Consider the following 21467-nt stretch of genomic DNA (forward strand, 5'->3'; position numbering starts at 1 on the left):
TGGATTTTACTAGAAGAGTGCAAGAATTGCCATTTCCCTCTACATGCTCTCATCATGCTGAATAGCTGTGCATATTAAATTGATTTTTCTGATAATAAATATGCATTACTCACTGTTATCAAAGGGAACCCATGTTTGATGATTAAAGGGCAGCGTTCATGCAGTCGTCTCTAAAAATATTTAATTCTGAATTGTAATATTACAGTTGTTCAAGCGATCTTTGATCTAAACAATTACTGGTGAGCGTAGAACTGGAGAGGGAGGCATTGAGATGCTTTATGCAATGCAAGGACTTCCCACGCCTCCCGTGTAAGGGGCTCACACTTTATCACAGATTCCAGGTCTGGGCTGTCTGGGAAAGTGAAAGAGAAAGCAATCAGGGAGGGAGAAAAGAAAGAGGAGAGAGAAAGGATGGAAAGAGTGAGATAGCACAAGGAGGCGAATGGGGCGTGGCTAGTTTGAGCATTTGTGCCAGGGCAGCTTTTGCTGTCCCAGTCCAGCCCTGGCAGTGTCTGTTTTGCAACTAATGGGGTCTTGCTGCATTGTCTGCATCATCAGGCAATAAGGCGCGTGCACTGGAGGACATGGGTGGTTTGGACATGGGTGGTTTGGACCCATATCCTCCAGTGTAGGCGCCAGAGTCACTCCAGTGTAGGCGCCAGAGTCACGCAGGAGTGGCACAACTGTGGCACGAGGGCACTGAGCTCAGTCCCAATTTCTCACAAGTCTTCAACCCAAGTGACCCAACATATCTGGTGCACGTAAAAGCTGGCTTTTCCGCAAATTCTTTTTCTCCACCTACTGTGTCAATAAAAAGACGCCAAAAGTCCTTTTTCTAAGCCACAAAAATACAGACAGGTTAAATCGCGAATGTGGGAGAGCGCAGCGCCCTGCCATCATGCTTCCACAATGGCTATTTTTAAATCCATGCCCTAAAGACTGGAGAATAAAAATTCAGTACAAATGGAAGACATTTACAAATACAACGCATACAGAAAGAAAAAGCGACAGCACATGAGAATCAAAAACACTACACAAAAGCAAAGACCAAGTACAGAAAAATGTATCACATATTGGTAATAGAAAGCAAAAAGATAGGGAGGAAGACAGGTTTACAAACAATACAACATGAATAGTACAGAAGATTAAACTTCCTGGTTCATTGCAACAATAATAAAGCAATGAAGAGATACTATTTCAGAAAAATTGGAGAAAAAAAACCCACCAAAAACTTTCAAACGCTAAACGTTGAACAAAAGTTACAAATTGTTTAAAAGTGTGGACAGCAGAATAAAGCTCCCCGGTCCTTGGTACTGGTAACAACATAATGACATGGGACAATTCCATTATCATAACTTTGATTTGTCCTTTCAATGGTTAATTTACCAAAGATATTTCAGATACAAGAAGATTTTGTGACCAACTAAGTTCTGGCATTACTTGTGGATCCCATGCAGATAACACAATATTGTGATGTGTTGTGTGGTGTGGTATTCCTTGCACAAAACCAGTGCTTGATTTGGTCAGGTGGTTTCCGGTGCTCAGCACCGGCACTTAATTGTAAACGTCAACAGTGTGCGAGTCTAATTACCTTCATAGGCTGGAGCTGCACAGGAGTGATCCTCGAAGGGTCCACCACTGGCTTCGGTCGTTTCAGGGTGTCCAAAACACTCTGCCATTGTGGGGGCAGCCCCAAAAATTTACCCTCTTTCTGGTCAAACGACGTGTGTACCCGGTGCTGGAAATTGAGAGGGGCAGAAATCTCCGGACGTTTCTTCTTTTTCTTGCGAAACATGGCGCCGGGCTGAAGGGAAGAAGAGACAGGCACAAATTAATATATTTGCTTATGTCTGGAGAAGAACAAAAAATTGCAAATACAGCCTTCCATCGGCTGCAGAAACAGAGTCCAGAAAATACAACAGCAGTCTGTGTCTGAGAGGGAATATCAACAGCAAGATGGAGCCAAGAATTCCTGATACAATATGCTACTTGCGAATTATTGGATGCATAAAACGTGGTGTTGTGTATGGCTCTTACAACTGTGGGACAACAACAAGATTAGCTTTTTCAACTTTCACTAAAAAATCCCTGCCTCCAATATAACCGAGGCCAGTTTTAAACTTTCTTCAACACCGATCAATAAATAATTCTTCTGCGTCTATAGTTTAGAAAAGAAATAAAAACGAATGTTGTACTTTGAATAAATCTGTCTAATGTCTGTTAATACGTAGTTTTTTCTTGTTCAATGCAACATAGGTACACGGAATCCCAATACAAATTAGGTGTCAGTCAAGTTTAGTCTGAGAATTAAACAGATGCAAATATAGTGTACACGATTGCAATGATGCATGACCGGCGTTCTTTTGGATTTTCGCCTTACCATAAACAGAGGCCACGTCATAGTTCCCTTCTGCAGCAACGAGTCTTAAGATCAGAAACTTGCGACCATTAAAGGTAGTTCTAGGCCGCATCCTAGACTCAGCCACAACAAATACTACAAGCATCTTCCTAATGTCCAAAGGACTAATTGAACAGGAACTCACTGGAACTGTATCCTGCTACTTTTATTTTTACTGTAAATATCTATATTACTGAGAGTGGACTGCGGGTTGGAAGGGTGTTTCTGGGGTAGCTGCAAGTTATATTGTTGTGGTATTATGCGTGATGCAAAGTGTGATGGATCAAGCCCTGATCTTTGGACTGGGTAAGAGTGGTCTGTTTAACTCAGACACTCTGTTCATCACCACCCCCTTTTCTAAATCGTTTTTGGCCACTATAGGTGTGGCAGGGTATACTCAGACATGAGTCCCTTTCTCACTGCTCCATCAGGATTCAAGCAAGCCGGGCCGAAGAAGGCTGAAATGCCAGAAACCGGTCCCCGGTAGCTTGTCTCCTTTCTGGTGAAGAATTGGCTTGGTAGTTTAGTCTGCCCTGTTCCCATGATGCACTGGGCCAGGGACAGACTGATTTGCATATAGCCAGGTTCTGAGCTGGGATGGGGCAGTGAGATAAATAACGGTGATGGATCAAGCCCTGATCTTTGGACTGGGTAAGAGTGGTCTGTTTAACTCAGACACTCTGTTCATCACCACCCCCTTTTCTAAATGATGCAAAGTGTCAACATTAAGTATTGACTGTGTTTTCTGATCAAATAAAAATGGTTTACAAAACAAATATCTAAATTACTTTCTAAAAACCTTTTTCATAGTTCTGGTCTTTTTTTGTGCAAATGATGCCCATTTTTAAATGTATTAATTCGCCATGCAATTCACGTTTAAAGAGATTCATTTAATGGTTTCAGTTGTGGCACCTGCTGGGCTGAGAAGTTATTTAAAATGTAATGTTTTGAGGTAAAAGAACAAAACACAAACAATCCAGTAGGCTAATCTGTTCTACAAGCGCCCCCTATTACCCAACTACTGTTTGTGGCACTTGGACATCTGATAATACCTCTGTCACCAGAGCTGGTGGAGGGGGTTATCTCAGAGCACCATCCTGAAGGGACAAGGTTCACACAAGCAATAACCCACACATGACTTTATATTGTATCCCAGACCAGCAATCTCTATATCTACTAGTTAATTCACAATCCCAGATGAACACAAGCACTGGCAAAGCCAACAGGTCTGGCCTATGCTAGAGCTATTGGCTCTGACAATGTGTTTTTAGCCATGTTGTACACTAGTTTCGTGGAGTGGCGTATAGTGGCCTAGAGTGGAGTTGTGTATGGTGGAGTGGAGTGTTGTACAGTGGAGTATAGTCTCAAAGAGTTAAGTGGCGTTGAGTGCAGTATGCATGGTGTGTTAGCCCACTGCCATTACAGACAACAAAGTTTCAATTGAAATCATCATTACATTTGCACAAACAGTTTAACTGATAAAACCATACAGGGCACTAACGATAATGTGTGGGAATGGCAACCCCTTGTGTACTGATTTGTTATGCGCATATTAAAATTCTTGCTTTCAGCACACTTCTGAATTAACAAAAAATGCTTTATTTGTGCTTTCCTAATTCGGAATTTTGCACAGTTAATGTACAGACATTTAATTTCATTGTGTGTAGAAAAAAAGTTTCTTTCCTAGTACGCTGCAAGATTGTCACATGAATATCCTAACTTTGAAGTCGGAGAAAGAAAAGTAAACACCAAGCCCCCTTGCAAGGTCCGAAAGCCTGACGTTTGGACTCTGTCTTTGAACATACAACAATTGTGACAAGATAAGAACAAAATTTACAGAAAGCAGGACTCGTGGAAGAATACAAGGAGCGATGATAAACTTTGTTCATCGGGAGGGACGAAGACATGCTGGTCAGCCTAAAACAAATAAAGCCAGCGAACAGAAAGCCTGGAACTGTGCGATAAAAACCACAAAGCCAACGGTGAGCAATGGTGACATTTATCCCAAGGGAAGCTTCCAGAATGCCCACAAGAAGTTGAGCCGTCTGGGGCGTGGCTTGGACGGCAATGTGGACGGGCGTCTGAGTCCGTCAGCTCCGCAAACAACGGCGAGTTAATGCCAGCCAAACCGGACCGATTTGGCATCGGGAATTAAAATCAGGCATCGGAACATCCACGCAACGGGAAGAACTAAGCAGACTGCCAGGAAAAGGGCTGAGATCAGAAATATCAACCTGTTTGCCCTCCAGACACGAGAAGAAGACCGCGAGGCAAGATGGCGACCAATTGCCTGCGCCGGGAGGCATAGACCAAGTGCCTCAAGCGGCGGCGAGGGAAAGAGGTGAGCCCCGGGCAACAGCGACCCCCCCCTCCCGCACAGCACTGACCAACAGAGCTTCTTGCTGTCCCACTGCCCTGCACCGGCATAACAGAGCACTCCAGACGACGCCATTGATCGGCATAGGGAAGCGAGGGGGAAGGAGGCGAGAGGAAGGGGAGATGAAGCACAAGCAGCAGCGGGGGGCTCCCTACGAACAACCAAGGAACAATTTAGCCACTACACCTACCGAAGGTCGTGCACGCCATAACAATCCTCCCGACAGCGGCAGAAGCGAAACTGAAACCAACATCGAGCGCAAGGGCGTCGCCATTACCGGAAGTGCCCGCAGAGATAAACAAAGTAAAGGAAATGGAAACAAAGACTTGGAGGAGCTCACAGCGCAATAGCCCAGCCAAAAGACCAGCGAGCGCATAGGGGCGAGGCAGGGGAGCGCAAAGAAGGAAGTGCAACCCCCACACAGCGGAAAGCAGAAATAGACGATCTCCCCTGAGCTCCACCACTCCCAGGGCCAACGGCGGAACACAAACCAAGGCAGCGGGCGCGGCGACGCGAAGATAGCGCAACGAGGGGGCACGATCGCGCGTGAACTAACCCAAAAGAAGCAAGTCGGCCTGTGCCGCTTTCAGAGACCCAGCACAACACTAGGGACAACGCGCTAAGGCACAAGCACAGTGATTTGGGAGAAAAGGAGGCACAACGCTGAAGGGGCTCAACCGGTTCGAATACCCCCAGAGTGCGGCAGTGAACGCAATACCGCACGTGCTGGCAGGGGCAAAATCAAAAACAAGAAGCAGGAACATCAGGGAACCTAGCAGGTACCGAACACACAATACAACCCCGGTACAAAGAGATGAACCAGCCAAAGCCCTAGCATCAATCCAGAAAGAGGGCAGACTAGGCAGTTTCCAATCAAGAAGAGGCATCAAAACAATGGCGGGACATGAGGGGAAAACTGCCAACGACCAGAAAAAGCCCAGAAAGGAGACCCCCGAGTCGCCAATGAAGCAGGAAAGCGACACAACCACCCTAGAGACTATCCTAAAAAGGGTCAACGAAGGCAACGCAGTAGCAAAAGAAACTAAGCTCACAATAGACAATATGCAGCTGGAACTAGCAGCGATAAGAGCAGACCTCCACAGTACCAACACAAGAATAGAAGCCGCAGAAGGACGAATAAGTGACATCGAAGATGTGACCGTCAAGAACACCAAGACACTAGCAGAATGCTCAAAGACTACAAAGGCCATACAAAGGCAGCTGGCTGAACAAGACGATCGAGCAAGGAGGGGCAACATAAGGATTCTGGGTGTCCCAGAAGGAACAGAAGACCCAGCAGGTACTTGTGCAGCCATGCTAGAAGACATGCTACCCAAGCTGACCGGCCTGAGATTCGATAGGCAATTTGAAGTGGATAAAGCCTATCGCGTACCAGCAGGGAAACCAACCCATGGGAAGGGACCCAGACCAATAATCTGCTGCCCGCTAAGATCAAACCACACAGACGCCATCTTCGCCTTTCCCCGGAAAAACCAAAACCTGACATGGGCGAGTAACAAAATAGTCCAAACACAATACTACTCAAAACCCACAGTGGAGACCAGGAAGAGGTTTCTTGCACTGAGGGATGCCCTGCGCAAAAGTAATCTCAATTTTAGCTTCGCTAGACCCGCGGCTTCAAAGTCACGGACAACTGGAGGACAATGCTTTTTGATGACCCGGAGGACCTCAGAAGGTACTTACAAGGGCCACCAGCAGAAGACATGGAAACCAAAAGCCCTGGAGCCGCAAAAAGAAGTGCTTCACCGGACGATGCAGAGAAATCGGAATAAAAGCCATGGCACGAGCAAAAGCAACGCAATACCTCACTACTATCTACCTCTAAGGCGCGTCCGCAGTCTCCCCAACCACGGGACTATGACCTACGCACACAGAAGACTCGGGCGTTCAACAACAATCTACCTCAAAGAAACCAGAGTGCTATTAATCAACAGACTAAGCGGGAAGCAAAGCGGCATCAATGACGGAGAACTGACTATGCGACAACCATATCCCCTAATGCTTCCCAAGCGAGCGCCTCGGGGACAAAATGCGGAGCAAGGGAACTTTGCTGTCGCACACCCACTCAGCAAGTAAGGGGGTGAGGGGGGTGGGTCAGGAGGGGGGCAGGAGTATGGGGAGGAGGCTTTGGGTGCAAATACATGGGTTGTTTTTCTTTTTCTTTCCCTCTCTCTATCTCCTTTCTCTACCTCTCCACTTAGACTCTCAGACTAGGAGGGAGCATAGGCAACTACCGACATGCAGGGGCAGGCAACACCACCACACACAAGAGGGCAATAGGGAGCGCACAGCACGGAACAATGACACGAACAAGAGTGTGCCAGTCGTACCGCGAGATACACAACACACAAAATGACGCCCAACCAACACAGCCACCTTTCCGCTGATATCAAAGTAGTATCCCTGAACGTGTATGTATGTATGTATGTTCTTATATAGCGCTCGACTTACCCTTGGGCATCTCGGCGCTTGCATTGGGAACCCGCCCTGGCTTTTTCCCTGTGAGATAACCCATACTGGGCATCCCCAAGGTGAAAGCCAGGCATCCCGCCGCGGGGGGCCGTAGTGGAGATTAAGCAAGCTATTGCCCAGAGTTGCAGAGTGTGAACCCGTGATTCGAGTAGGCACCGAAGTGAGAATTATCGAGTCTGTGGACACTTGGGCTCAGACCCTGCCGCGTTGGGAATTGAACCCTGGTCCCGGGTCTGACCTCTGCTTCAGAGTATGCCTCCTCTAACCAGTGAGCCACACTTCTCCAACGTGAAGTGTCTCAACCACCCAGTGAAGAGAAGGAAAGTCCTTGAATACCTGTCAAAGCTCAAAAGCAACATATACGTCCTACAAGAGACAGAACTAGAACCGGTGGACATAGGCCGCCTCAAGGCAAGCTGGATAAGCGAAGTCATAGGTTCACCCGCACAAAACAAAAAGAACAGAGTTATTACAATAATCAGCAAGAAATCAAAGCTAGTACTGAAAAACTCACAGGTTGACAAAGAGGGCAGAGTCCTAGTGACCAGTCTAGCAAGAGGGGAGGAAGCAATACATGTAGCCAACATCTACGGTCCCAACACAGAAGACAGACTCTTCTGGGACAGGGTTAGGGAGCAATTGAACACCTTACCACTAGAAGAACTCCTAATAGTAGCAGGCGATATGAACCAGGTCCTAGACCCAGCCATAGATAGACATCCACATAGACTGAGCCAACAATCACAAAGAGGGAACATTCTGGGGAATCTATGCACGAAACTCAGACTCAAAGACCCCTGGAGACTCCAGAACTCGGATGGCAGAGAGAACACCTTCCACTCATACCCACACAACTCTTTCAGCAGAATCGACTACATTCTAATAGCAGACTCACACACACACCTTAATGACCAAACAGAGATATGCCCACGAACCATCTCTGACCACTCACATATCAGCCTGACACTGACGTGCAAACACAATGAAAGACCAACACGCAGGTGGAGGTTTGACGATGACCTGCTCAAGAACACATCAGTCAAGGCAGAAATAGAGGCTGCTATAAAAGAACACCTTATACTTAATGATACCCCCGATATGGACAGAAACCCCCTATGGGATGCCCTAAAAGCCACGATCAGGGGCAAAATACTACAGTACTGAACAACTGGAAAGACACGGAGAAGGCCTCTCTCAAAACCTGGTTCAACTGGGTCTAAGGGGGGCAGACACCATAACGGCCAACTACACACCGAAGACACACACAAAGTGCGAAATGTGGCTCTCTCTGGACAACTACCTGTCCTCGCACAAGCCGCCGTAAACATTGCAGCAAACAAAGCTCCTGCAGGAGTCATAACCCGGCCTGGAATAGTAACGCACGCACTCTAGTACCACAACCAAACTAAACTCTCGCTATACCTCCCACCTTTTGCTCCTTCTCTTTTCTTTTTTCCTGCCGCTGTGGGGGTGGACAATCATCGGCCGCGAAAGGGACAATCTCACCGGCCACACGAATGTATACACAGCCCGACCGCAAACGCGGGGGGGGGCGGGGAAGACGGGGCAGGAAGCAGAGATGTAACCCACAAGATGACACGAACAGCAGGACGCAATGCCAAGACCACACAGCCAGTCAGAAATGCCAAAAGCCAATGTTATGTTATGTGATATTGTTACCGTTATCGAGAAATTTAGCTAATGTCCCGGTTTTTTGAGAGGGTCGACTAAAAACAAGGGGAGGTGTTTTTTTATGTATACAAAGCGGGGATAGTTAGCAGTTGTTCCAATAAAGCAATTTCATTCACAGACAAGCTACTGGGTATAAAAATTGCATTTTATGTATGTTCTAACTGCCTGTTTTGTAATTCTCTGCTGAGGAGTGATGTGCGCTTGCTTGGCGTAAAATGATAGTCCTCCTTCTATTTTTGTGAAATGTCCCTTTTTTTGCTTTAAAATTCTGGTCACCCTAAAACTTGGTTCACTGAATCCGATGCAACTGGCCGTACACACCTTAAAACAATGATGTGAAATAAGAAAATATAGGACTGGACATTTATCCCAGTGACATGAAGTCATCTGTAAACCCTTGTTTTGAGTATGGTACCACACTGAATGCAGTAACTATGAAGATACCAACAGAGACCTGACAAGTGCAGAAGGGTAATTCTAAAAAACGAACAAAAGTGATGAGAGTAGAGGATTGGAAAGAGGGCATGGACAGACACTCAAAACGGTACTTTACATGTCATTTGTCTCTTCTCTTACCCCCAAATATTAGTAAAAGAATGAGGTGGCATACAGGGTAAAATAGCAATTCTGTGATGGCAGCTGTTTCCGAGGCACGAGAACTGCGGTGCTAAGAAATGCCATATGGAACATGGTGGCGCTAGTATGCTATTTACATGCAAACATTATAGGCCTGATTCACAAACGTAACTTACAGTTTTGTATAAGTTTATACTTTTGAATAAGTTTAATACTTTTCAGTATTCACGCATTTTAAGTGTAACTTACTAATAAAAAAAGCACAATACTAATTCCGGCACTACACCTGACCAACTACTGGTAATGCAACACCCTCCCAAAGAAAATAATGGGGGTAGGGACTTAAAATCAAACCCTATAAGAAATAAAGGTACATAAAATAAAATTATTAAAAATTGTTACAAATATATATAAATGTAGGAACAAATCTAAAAATAGTCATCATCAAATAACCATTTTCTCGATCTCAAAGATCTTACAAAGTGCGTAGTGCAACACGAATATAAACAAATACAGAGAATAAAAATCAATTTACAAATTGCAAAATGCAACAATAATTAAGACAATACAGATTTTTTAAAAATTGTTCAAAATATGACCCATGGTTTGATGTATGAAGTTTGTGAAAGTAAAATAAATACAAAAAAAGAACACAGCTCATATAGTACTTTTAAAACGTTTGATCCATAATGCATGCCAGAATCTAGCCAGACCAAAAACTACCACCCTACGGGTGTCTGTGGCTAGGATTCTTAAAACCTTGAGATAATGACCAGGACCAATTAATTTACACAGCGGAATAAACCACTTGCCCCTTTAAGTTTATAGTGGGGGCAAAAAAAATACCAAGTGCACTATTGATTCAGAGCTAGGCTTGCACGCTGGGCACAGGTAGTCAGAGGGGCCCTTACTACACCACTTTTTGCAGAACAGTTTAGTGGGTAGAGTTTTAAAATGGAATTGTATAAATAGTTTACGTGCCAGGGGTGGAACAATTTAACCAATAGTTTCCTCATAAAATGGAACAAATTTAAAACTCATAAAATCCAGGATCAATGTACCCGCTGGTTTGGCCATATCCTTCACTATAAAAGCAGCCCAATATATCGCCTTGACCCTACATTTGGGAATGTGGAGCAATCTTTCAGGAGTGGACCAATACTCCTCCAGCCCAAAGCTCTTAAGTAGATTTTTTAAGGAGCTAAACCATGGAATGGAGTTTACCCCTGGCGTCGCTTTAGTACATCAGGTACCACTGCTCTGTAGGGGGAGAGCTCATTAACCGTCCCGGACTGTGCCTAAACATTAACTGCTTAAAGGCCAGCTTGTGAACTAGTTTTGTTACCCAAATCCAAAAACATATGTACCAAGGGAATTCTACTAGGAAGGTTTAAAAGTGATCGAAGAAATCAATTTTCTACAAAGGTGAGAGAGCTTGTATATAAAAATAGTACATAATATAAAATATTTCAAAATCCTATTTTCAAATTAAAAATAATGTAACAATAAATGTTAACATAACTAAATTCATTTTAATGAATTACATACATCACTTTTAATAATTATTTATGCACATTGAAAATATTTAGTTCTTAAGGTGAGAAATTATTTTATATTTAAAATGCTGAAAATAAGTTTTGATATATTTCCATCAAAGTATTAACTTAAATTCAATAAAGCTTTATTCGATTTTTGCAAGAAACTCATAAAAGCACATATCACACGACATTATAATCAATACAGCTTTAAAATCATTATTAAAAATACCTTCCAAGATAAAATATAAAAAAGCCCTACTGCGACTTCCTTCATGCTTAATCAAAGTAGATAACAGATTATAAGAAATTCATGTAAAAATGGTTTTCTTGCATTTAATTACATTTTTTTAAATGAGGCTAATGACCTTGTAAAATATTAATTCTCTAAAGATTACATTATTAAAAATGCAGGACGACATTGTCTGAGGCGCAGTGACCTTAAAATAGGTCAAATCCACCTCCTTCTTTGTACAGAATAAAATTTGCAGAATAAAAGAACATGCATTGTTGATTGCTGCGACATATCGTATGGACACTTACTCATGGTTCTAGACCAATCGTTCATGGTAGGAAAACTAGTTGGCCTGTGGAAGTTCCCCAATTTAAAGCAAGTCAATAGCATTCTATCGTATCCACCTGAGATGTTTTTAAGATACTGCTGGATGCTAGGAGTAATTAACATCATTTGATTCGCCTGTACCTTTGACTTCAGTATTTCGGCAGAAAGTCTGTTTGTCTCAAGGAGCATCAAACAATTACTTTTTTGATTTTTTAAGGTTCTAGGGTCATCATAATATTCAGGGTGCCCAGGGTCTTTTATAAAATCTTTGACATATTTTAACCATGGGATACTAGAGACCCGCTGTAGCTTGAGACGGTCATTTAAGATGTCCCAATTAAAAGTTGTATTAACTGAAAATTAATTTAATAGTGCTGTATCTCTTTGTCCAACTTTTAAACTAACTAAAACAAATTTACATTCATATTTATTATAAAATATTGTTGTTTATTTTCAAGTTAAACATTTCAATTTTTCCCTAGACTTGTGGAAATCAGGCAAACTAAAAAAATCATGTCTGAATGCTAAAACAACAGCATTGCCAAAAAATGAATAAACTGAATCTCTTTTGTCTCATTCAGTCCAATTCTTAGGATAAACTCCAACAGAAAAACCTATGCGAAATGTTGGTCTAATCTTCAATACTCTGACTCTTTCCATCCTAATTCTACTTCCATACAACTTGAAAGTATTCTGTAAAATCCAAGTTGTGCAGACCATTTACTTTTACGAGGAGAATTGAGGGTGTGGCATGTTTTGGTTTGACTATGGATGTGTAAAGAGTAAACACCCTCCTCCTCATTTAGACAGGTTACCCTAACCCAGCAGAACAACATTTCCAACAACAGCGCAACAGCAGTTTTATAGATTGTTCAGAAATGAGGCAAATGAAAACATTTGATTCTCCCTTTCAATAAACAGTATGAGTCTGACAAAGAGTTTGTCGGACGGGTTACTCCATCACAAACGTGAAGGGTATCCCATCTGCCGTATTACGAGTTCCAGAATATTCAATTGGATATAATGGAACTCGTAATACGGCGGACAGGTTATCGGTCACATTTATGATGGAGTAACCTCTCCGCCAAATGCGTAATCAGGCCTTGAGGGACATAAAATATGGACCTCCGAGGTTTCGATTTTAGACAGTCACCAATTTTCAAAATTCATGAGACATGCAAGAGTATTACAACATAAGTATGGACTACAGCGGAAAATAACCCACTACAAAAATAGCTCAAGTGCAACCTTCCTGAGTAGCATTGGATTTCCTTCCTGTACATCGCATGCACACAGCACCTCTGTTGCTGATGAGAGCATGACAGAAAATGTTGGAAAGGAAGAAAGAGCAATTCCCTGAAAAATATAATATAGTACGATATACTGCACCAGACTCTGGACACTACCAAATCCCTAAAAACTCAATGAGTTCACTATTCACCTGGCAGTTAGAGGACCAGAAAAAACAAAACTAGATAAGGCAAAGAGGACAGGACTCTAAATAGCTCTGGAAAACCCACTGATGAGATCTGGAACTTCAGCAAGTTCCTTCACAGAACTCGGATAGAAGCACCAATCAGAAGGTTTGAGCTGAATAAACGGATTGGGTAAAAGCACAGAGAATACAAACAAGTGCAAATATTCAGCAAAACTAGTGAACGATTGATACATTGAGGAGTGCTACCAGGCAAAGAGCCCCAGCCTGGCTGCTCCATATATTGTTCCTGTGTTATAAACAGGAAGTGGGCTACATTTCACACCACACGACCAACAAAAGCCAGGTTTCCCAGAACGAGAACCTCTTTGTGGAGATGCGTGGACCCATGAACCTAAAGGCACTAGTAGCAACGCCATTGCTGGGTTCAAGAAGCACCTGACTGGCTCCCATGGATTCCAGGCATGAATCCCATGCAGATTCAGCTTTGTCCAGGGCCTTCACTTTCTCATATTGGTCAAGAAAGATTTCAAACATACTTAACATGTATATGCCCCAATTTTCTCATGTGGATGTCCCGAAAGTACCTTTTTTGCAAAACCCGAAGGAACATATTTTTTGGGGGAAGCACTTCTATGTTATCGATCTTGACATTTGGGAAATCTCCATTTAGTCCACACTAGACAGCTTTCTCCTGCAGGAGTTGTCTTATCAGTCTCACGCTTACTGGCACCATTGTCTTATTTAAGCTTTTGCATACATGCCACATCCAGAATTAACTACATACTTTGTTCATGGTCTGTTGGGCTAGTGTTCCATATTTCAATTGACAGAACATAATTGTAGGAAACGGAGTTACTAGTTTGAGGGGGTGCATACTCAAGCAGTACCACAATTCTTGACGGGGTAAAAACACAAGCAAACCTTATACTAACCTTTGCCAAACCCTCTGGTAACTTGCCACAAAAGCACTCAGGCTTAACTTAGAGGCAATGTGTAAAATGTTTATGCAGCTCTAAAACAGTTATACTGTGAAAACCCTACACAAGAAAAGCCCTACACCAATTTAGAAAGAGTAAAATGTAACACATTATTTCTAACCAAAAAACCATTCATAAATATTTAGGTAAAAATAGTGCCTAAAAGCACCAACTGTGGTTATGTGGTTGTGCCAGACCAGGACAAAGTGACAAGTTCAGGCCAACCGTAATGGAGCGCAGGCCTGCTACAGGGACCAAGTTCGTCCCTCTGAGAAATGTACATTAAATCGTGGTTGTGGAGCACTGTGCCACAAAACAGTGGTTCTGGGCAGAGCTACGAGGTCCTGTGTGAGAGATGCGTTACACAGCAGAGGTTCTGAGGCTTCGATGGGCGGTCCTATGTTGGAGATGCATTGAGCAACATTGGTTCTGATGAGTAGCGGGGCTGCGATGTTAGGCCCTGCATCGGAAATGCATCATGCAGAGGAGGTTCCAATGACCTGTGGGACTGCAATGCGAGGTCCTGCATCCCACAGCAGTGGTTCCGACGTGGGGCTGTGAGGACTTGAGCTGCACTGCATCAGTTCTACTGCAGATCACAGCTAAGGCGACAAAGGACCTTTATGCCCACTTACAAAGGCCCAGAACAGGAGGGTCACCCCTTAGGTTAGGACTCTCAGAGGGCAGAGTCGAGGTGCAGGGTTCAAGAGACGGTTGGACCCTTTTCGGTCCCTGAGGCCCTGGTGAGGAGGCCAGCCAAATAGCCTTTGGAGTCCCTCTGGGGGATCTGCTTTTAAGATGCGGGCACAGACCTTCCCACTCAGACAGCCGGGCAGCAGAGTAGCAGTGCAGTCCTTCTTGTAGCAGAGCAGCATAGCAGTACTTCCGAGTCTTCCACAGGTCCAGAAGTGAACTGAAGAGTTAGATCTGAGGGGTCCCATATTTATATCTGGTGACCACTTTGACGTGGGAAAAGCTTCTAGAGCCCCCAGAGGTCTCTGAAATTTTCTTCCTCTTTGCCCCAGTTTGTCTTGTGATGTGCAAGTGTGGTAGGAGGCAGCTTCTTTTAAAAAAATGTCTAGAATTATACATATTTTAAGCAATTTTAAATAATGTAACCTAAGTTAACATAATTGTCTATGGGGTTACAAAGGGTAATAGTAAATGTACACGTGAAATTACTCATAATTATAATTTACCGTCCTGAATACCCCACCCAAGCTGATATGTCGACTGAAATGGATCCAAACTCATGTTGCACAAGCTCCTACTGCAAACCACACATATCCTATTTCAACAAGCACTGGCAAAGCCACTATGTTCTATCAATGAGAGCTATTGGCTTAGGCAATGTTTTCTAGCCATGCTGGAATGCAGCATAGATGCTTTGCAATTGTGGCTAATGAGCTTTTTTCTTTTTTAGTGTGCATTAGCGATGGATGCAGCATAGTCTTTTTATTATTTTTAGCCATGCCGCTATACAACAAGGATCCAAATCGTTGCCAAAGTCGGCAGTGCCCACGCTGTGCAGTCCATACTGTACAGTAGGAACAGAAAGCAGTGGAATAGCCAATAGTCTTGCAGGCGAGACCTACTAGCTTTACAATGCTTGTTAGGTCTCTGCACAATACCCCTGTGATTCTGAGCAAAATCAGTTAATCTTCCATGCGTGAAGAAAAAGAAATAGTAATTTGGAAAAAAATCCTATTACATAAAGAAAGCAATTGTGTCCAGGTCTTATCGAAGATACATTTGGACGCAGATTACACTGTTTTCACAATAAAAGCAGATAACATCTGTTGTCACAATAAACAGTTACTTCAAAGGAGAAAAGGGATTTTTAAAGGGTGTGTGGCATAGTAAAACTAGAGCTACAAATGGCAAATGGTTCAACTAGGATGACAGGGGAGAAGAAAAATTGTACTACCTTAATCATAGCGAGATCAGTGGAAGGATTGCAATCAAGTTGAAGCAATTAGTACTTGGTCCATGCTCCAGTCGAAAGGAGAGGAAGTGCAGCCAGCATGCGCTGGCTAATTAGGAGTCAGCAAATAAGACTGACACCAAATGTTAAGTAATGGGCAAGTTGCAAGCACCTAGTCGTATACAATATCTTTTGCAAGTAAGAGCGCATGCAATGCATCTGATGTTGCATGCGAGAACTAAAAGCTTTACAATGGCTCCCAATCTGAGCCCATATTATAAATAATGTACTGTGCACTGCACACAAATCTTATTATGGAAAACTGCTAAGGATTATCATTCATCATCTGGTAAAATGCTGTCCAAATAGAACACTTCACTATGGCAATGAGTACCTTCTCTTATATCAAGATTTTAAAGAGCACACCAGGGTTTAGGTGCATTCCCTATGGAATTGGTTACCCTTCACTCTAAACTGTATCTCTGTCCATCGTGCTCCGGGAAAGCCCTTAAAGCATGAACGTTCTTACAACATCTGGTATAAAGGAGTATCTCTGTTGTGAATTAAGATTAGCACGAAGAGACCCTCACATAGAAAGTTCGCTTAATTAAGTTTGAATTCATCATCAATGCCTTACAATATTCTATACCAGTTCTGATACATATATTGTACACAAGGATAGATGATAATAAGCAAATAGACCTACTCTAAATCTTTTACATGTGCACTTTGGTTTTGGGGTGCTACTGTGAAAGGGGCCTTAAAAAATCTTTACAAGGTGCATCTGCCAGGTATTGCTTCTCCATATATTCCTAATGATTGAATATCGGCCCATAGTTGGATTTGTGAGGTACCCGTGTTTTTTCTCCAGCTTAAGTATACAAAAAAAAGTTAGCAAACAAGCTCTGAAGAACCACATGTAGACTCAATGACACTTTAAGGTATGGAAAGCCAATTGGGTATGTCCCCAAAAATATTCACAACCCAGGCCAAGGTAATATTCGCTAATATAAGAGACTGTTTAGTAGTGGAATCTGTCCCAAATGTCCTACGTCTTTCTTAATTGTGCTAAAGTGGTCATCATCTTCTCTTTTCTGGTTTCCATTTACCCTAGACTTTTACTAACATCAGCACAGATTTTTGTCTCTTTTTCGAGTTTGTTGCGTACAAGGCCTTCTGATCAACACCACTTGGTCCTGGGGTCTTTTCTGTCCTGGCTCATCATTCTCCAGTGTTTTTTTTCTTCATTCAAGCAGACAACCTTTCTTTTTCAGACTTGGTGCTCTACACAGTTGCTTTATGCCTGGAGAAGCCATCATCTACTATTCTAGCTGCAGAAGACCTCCTCTCACCCTTAGCACTGGACTGCAGATGGTATTTTGTTTTTTATCTGATATATCCGCCATCTTGCGGTATCCAGCCTGGCAGAAGAAAAGCAGCTCCACAATTTGTTCTGACTTCATTGAGCCCGACTTCAAAATAACAGCCCCTACAATGATCTGACCTTCATTAAAGCACTCTGTTCTTTAGGCATCACTGCTAGCGCCCAATCTGGTAAAAAGTGAAACGAGCTAAATACTCAGAGAGGGCAACCGACCTCGCTGCCAGCTGGCTTCTACCCACTCCCACTTTTAATGACAAATTTTATTAAACTTCAGAGTCACATTTGTCTTCTTGGCAGTAATCAGCCATTGTTCCAGAGTTCACTCTGAAACTCCCTCTCCAATTAGAAATAAAACGTTTCGGAGAAAAAAAAGTTTTGAAACCTCTGAAGTATATATTTTCAGTATACCAAAGTAGGTGATGTACTGAAACAGACAGTAACCCAACTCGACTGAAGCTAGAAGTTTCTTGTCTTGCTAAAAGACAAACTGCTTGAAAGCCAGACATCCTCAATATTAATACACTGAATACAGCTCCTTTCTTCTAGAGATGAATGTAGTCCTGTTGTAGAAACATTCAGAAGTAATACTGTTCATGTAGCTAGGTTAGACAAACAGGAGAGAGTAGTTTTATTTACTATACAGGCAGGCATACATTGGTAATTCCCACTGGTTGCTGGAATGTGCCTGCCATTTCACAGTTCTCCTATTTAAGAGAATCGTCATGCTAGATTAAAACAGTGCTTAGGGCTGTTCAACTTCAACAAAACAATATCAGTTAACGAAGTGAGACGACACACTCCTTAGCATCACAACGTGCGAAATAAGCATTGGCAAAGCCAATAGGTTTGGATTTAGTCTGATAAATGCGGCGATGGTTGTAATGGTGGTAGGGTTAACAATAGTGGCACTAATGGCAGTGGTGTTGGTGAAGGCCGGAGTAGTAAATGAAGTGATAGTTATGACTCCCACTTAAGTCCTGCTAAAACCATTGAAAAGCCTTCTGCAGCACAAAAAACCCAATGAAAAACGGATTGCTTTTTGAATGCAGTGCTGTAAGAACATAAAGAATTGGATGTGTGAAATAGTTCCTCATGCTCTGTAACACAAGCGATCCATAGGAGATGGCAAAATATACCAAACGGTCACCAGCATGAGGTGAGTGAGGTATACTTCTGTGTGCGGCACTAAAGGCATTCAAGGGCTTTAAGTGAGATGAAAAAACTGGGGTGGGTGGATGGTCTTTCAAAGGGGCGTGGCTTTAAACATGTAAGCTAAAAACCTGTGAGTAGCATAGTGTGCTACCCGACTGGTATTTTGCTGCTTTTGTCATTGCATCTAGCTTTATTTCAAATTCAAATTCAAAAATAGCTTTATTCGGTATTTTGACAAAAAAAAACATAAAAGCAGACATAAATACAAAGTACAAACATGGGCAGACTAAATAACTTTCTCATTAAAAACTTATTACAGAGATAGACATCATATAAACAAATCAAATGGGATTCTTAAATGGCATGAAATGGTTCTAAAATTCGTTAAAAGGTTCATAAAATTCAAGCACTTTCCAGGGATACGTATTTCATTTTCATAATTATGTATTATTTGATGTAATTAGGCACTATATAGTACATTTTTAACCTTAAGGTCCTAATCATTACGCATGGTCCCTCTGCATTTTACGGTGATGGTCAAAAATGTTATCGCTGACACAATGGTAAGTTCATCTTGCAGCATATACAGTCTGATCAATGCAGGTTTACAATTTCTCAAGCCCCATGACTTTAGGAGAGGTAACAGGTATCCTTTTCTCCCCCATTGATAATACTTACAAAGGAAGATGCAGTGTATGTTTGACTGGTTAGATAAGTCGTCACACGGGCATTTTATCAGGTTGGCAGACCAGTCATTCGGGGCGGGAAATGTTATTAGCCTAAAAAAAGACTCAGTCCTCATTCGTGACAAAAGCATTCTATGGTAGCACAAATAGGTTGGCGCCAGATAAGGATGAAGGCCCAAACCATGAAGGATGCTATGGTGGGCTACAATAGTAGACTTATTCCCATCTAAATACCATCTCCTTTCCTCCAATAGGTCAAGGCATGCCACTTTTAAAGCTTTTTTTGATATTCGAGAGCATGATGTTGGATTTAGATAGAGATCTGGTTTACCAATAGAGTTCAAGAACTTTTTAACATAGGCTAACCATGGCTGCTTACTAGGAGCAGATTGATTTAGACAGTCTTTAATTACTTCCCTATTGAAACCTGTATCTTCACATGTCCAGATCTTAAACCACAGCATAACTGGCGCTATCTTTATCAAATCAGTGATGTGGACTCTATCAAGTTCATTGTGGCATATGGTGGTAGATGTAGAACGAGGGACTGATAAGAGGTGCCTCAGGAACGCATTTTCCACTGTTTGTATTTGTGTGCAATCTGCCAGACCCCAGATGCCAGCCCCATATACAGCAGTGGACACACATTTAGCTGCGTAGATCTTGAGTAGTATATCTACAGGTTTCCCGCCCAGTCTTTTAGCAAATTGTTTAACAGCACCTATCGTGCGAGAAAAGGCCAGGTTCCGGGAGGTTATTGCTGATGACCATGTGCCCCTGTTATTAAAGTTGATGCCTAGATAAGAAAATGTGTTAGTCATGGTTATCTTTGTATTGTTGACAAAGGTTTTACAGTCTGGTATGTTTTTTCTCATAGTACATGACATTGTGAATGTTTTTCCCTCATTTATTTTTAGGCCTCTAGTGCTCATAAAAATTGAGAATCCCGTTAGGGCCTTCTGGAGACCCAGCTGTGTGCGAGCCATGATCACCGCATCATCAGCGTATAAAAGTAGTGGTACTGAGATGCCATTTATTTTAGGGTAATCCACTGCAAGATTGTTTAAAAAGTCTGCTACCTCGTTAATGTATAAGTTAAAAAAGAATGGCGCAAGGATGCAGCCCTGTCGAACACCCTTTTCTATTGGGAATTTTCTAGTTCGCTCACCGTTTTTACCGTATCTAACCGTGTCACCTGCATCTCTGTACAATTCCTGTATAAAATGTAAAATGTTTTTATCTATCCCCAATTTAACCAAGGCTTTCCACAGAAGACTATGGTCTAAACAATCAAAAGCCGAGGATAAATCGACGAATGTTAGAAACAGGTTCCCTTTTTTTACTCCAATATATTTGTTCACTATTAGGGACAGGTTTAAACCCTGTTCCACAGTGCCCACACCCGCTTTGAAGCCATATTGGAATTTCGAGAGAATCCCTTTACTCTTGGACCAAGTTTGTAATTTGGTTAGCAACACTCTACCTGCGACTTTCATCAGGGTATCTAGCAGGGAAATAGGGCGGTAGCATCTTGGGTCCTGCCTGTCCCCTTTTTTAAATATTGGGATTACTATAGCTTCGTGCCATGTATCGGGAAAGCCTATTTTACTATACGCATTTATGACATTTGCCAACAGAGGAGCCCAAAGATCTACATTTTCTTTGAATAAATCAATGGGGACTCCATCTGGGCCGGGGGCCTTTAAGTTAGCACTCTGAGTGATTGCTAGCTCAACCTCTAAGGGAGTGATAACTACATTTAGTGGGAAACTACCTTGCGTTGAGGCATGTTCCACCTGCCTGGTATTCGAATCTTCTTGTGGGGTCGTTCCTATTAGATCTTTCTTATATAGTGAGGTAAAGTAATTAACCCAAACATCTTCCATTATGGCTATCTCTATCGAATCAGCCTTGTTTTCTGCGAAGAAGGGGGCATTAATTTCTTTCCAAAAAGAGATATTATCCCGTAAGGCACTTGCCTTTATCAGGGCTTCCCAGGCTTGGTTTTTCAGTTCGTCTTGTCTGCTCCGAAGGGTCTGCTTGTAGGCACGCCTGGCGTCCTTAACCAAACTACTGTCTTTTGGGAAAGTCTTTAATGCCTGTAGGAGGTCTTTATGGGCTTTGGAACAGGCGGAATTAAACCAGCCGCGTACTCTCCTTTCTACTCCTGTCTTTTGTTTTTTAGTTAGCTTGTCATTTATAGTGGTAATTATCCTGGCATAGGGCTCTATAATTAGCTGGGGATTAATATTAAATTCTAAGCAGGTCGTGAA

General features: G+C 42.6%; 1 protein-coding gene across 7 annotated transcripts in view; it reads right to left on the reverse strand.

The window, feature by feature from the left end:
- PAK6 (p21 (RAC1) activated kinase 6) overlaps positions 1-21467 on the reverse strand; it is a 399127-nt gene that overhangs the window by 149175 nt on the left and 228485 nt on the right. For all 7 annotated transcript variants that reach the window (XM_086937373.1, XM_086937372.1, XM_086937376.1 and 4 more), the window contains one exon: positions 1592-1804. In XM_086937373.1, coding sequence (XP_086793499.1) covers positions 1592-1795 — 204 coding nt within the window. In that variant the 5' untranslated portion in view covers positions 1796-1804. The remainder of the gene's footprint in view (positions 1-1591; positions 1805-21467) is intronic.

Source organism: Lissotriton vulgaris, chromosome 9 (genome assembly GCF_964263255.1).
Source record: "Lissotriton vulgaris chromosome 9, aLisVul1.2, whole genome shotgun sequence".
Taxonomy (NCBI): domain Eukaryota; kingdom Metazoa; phylum Chordata; class Amphibia; order Caudata; family Salamandridae; genus Lissotriton; species Lissotriton vulgaris.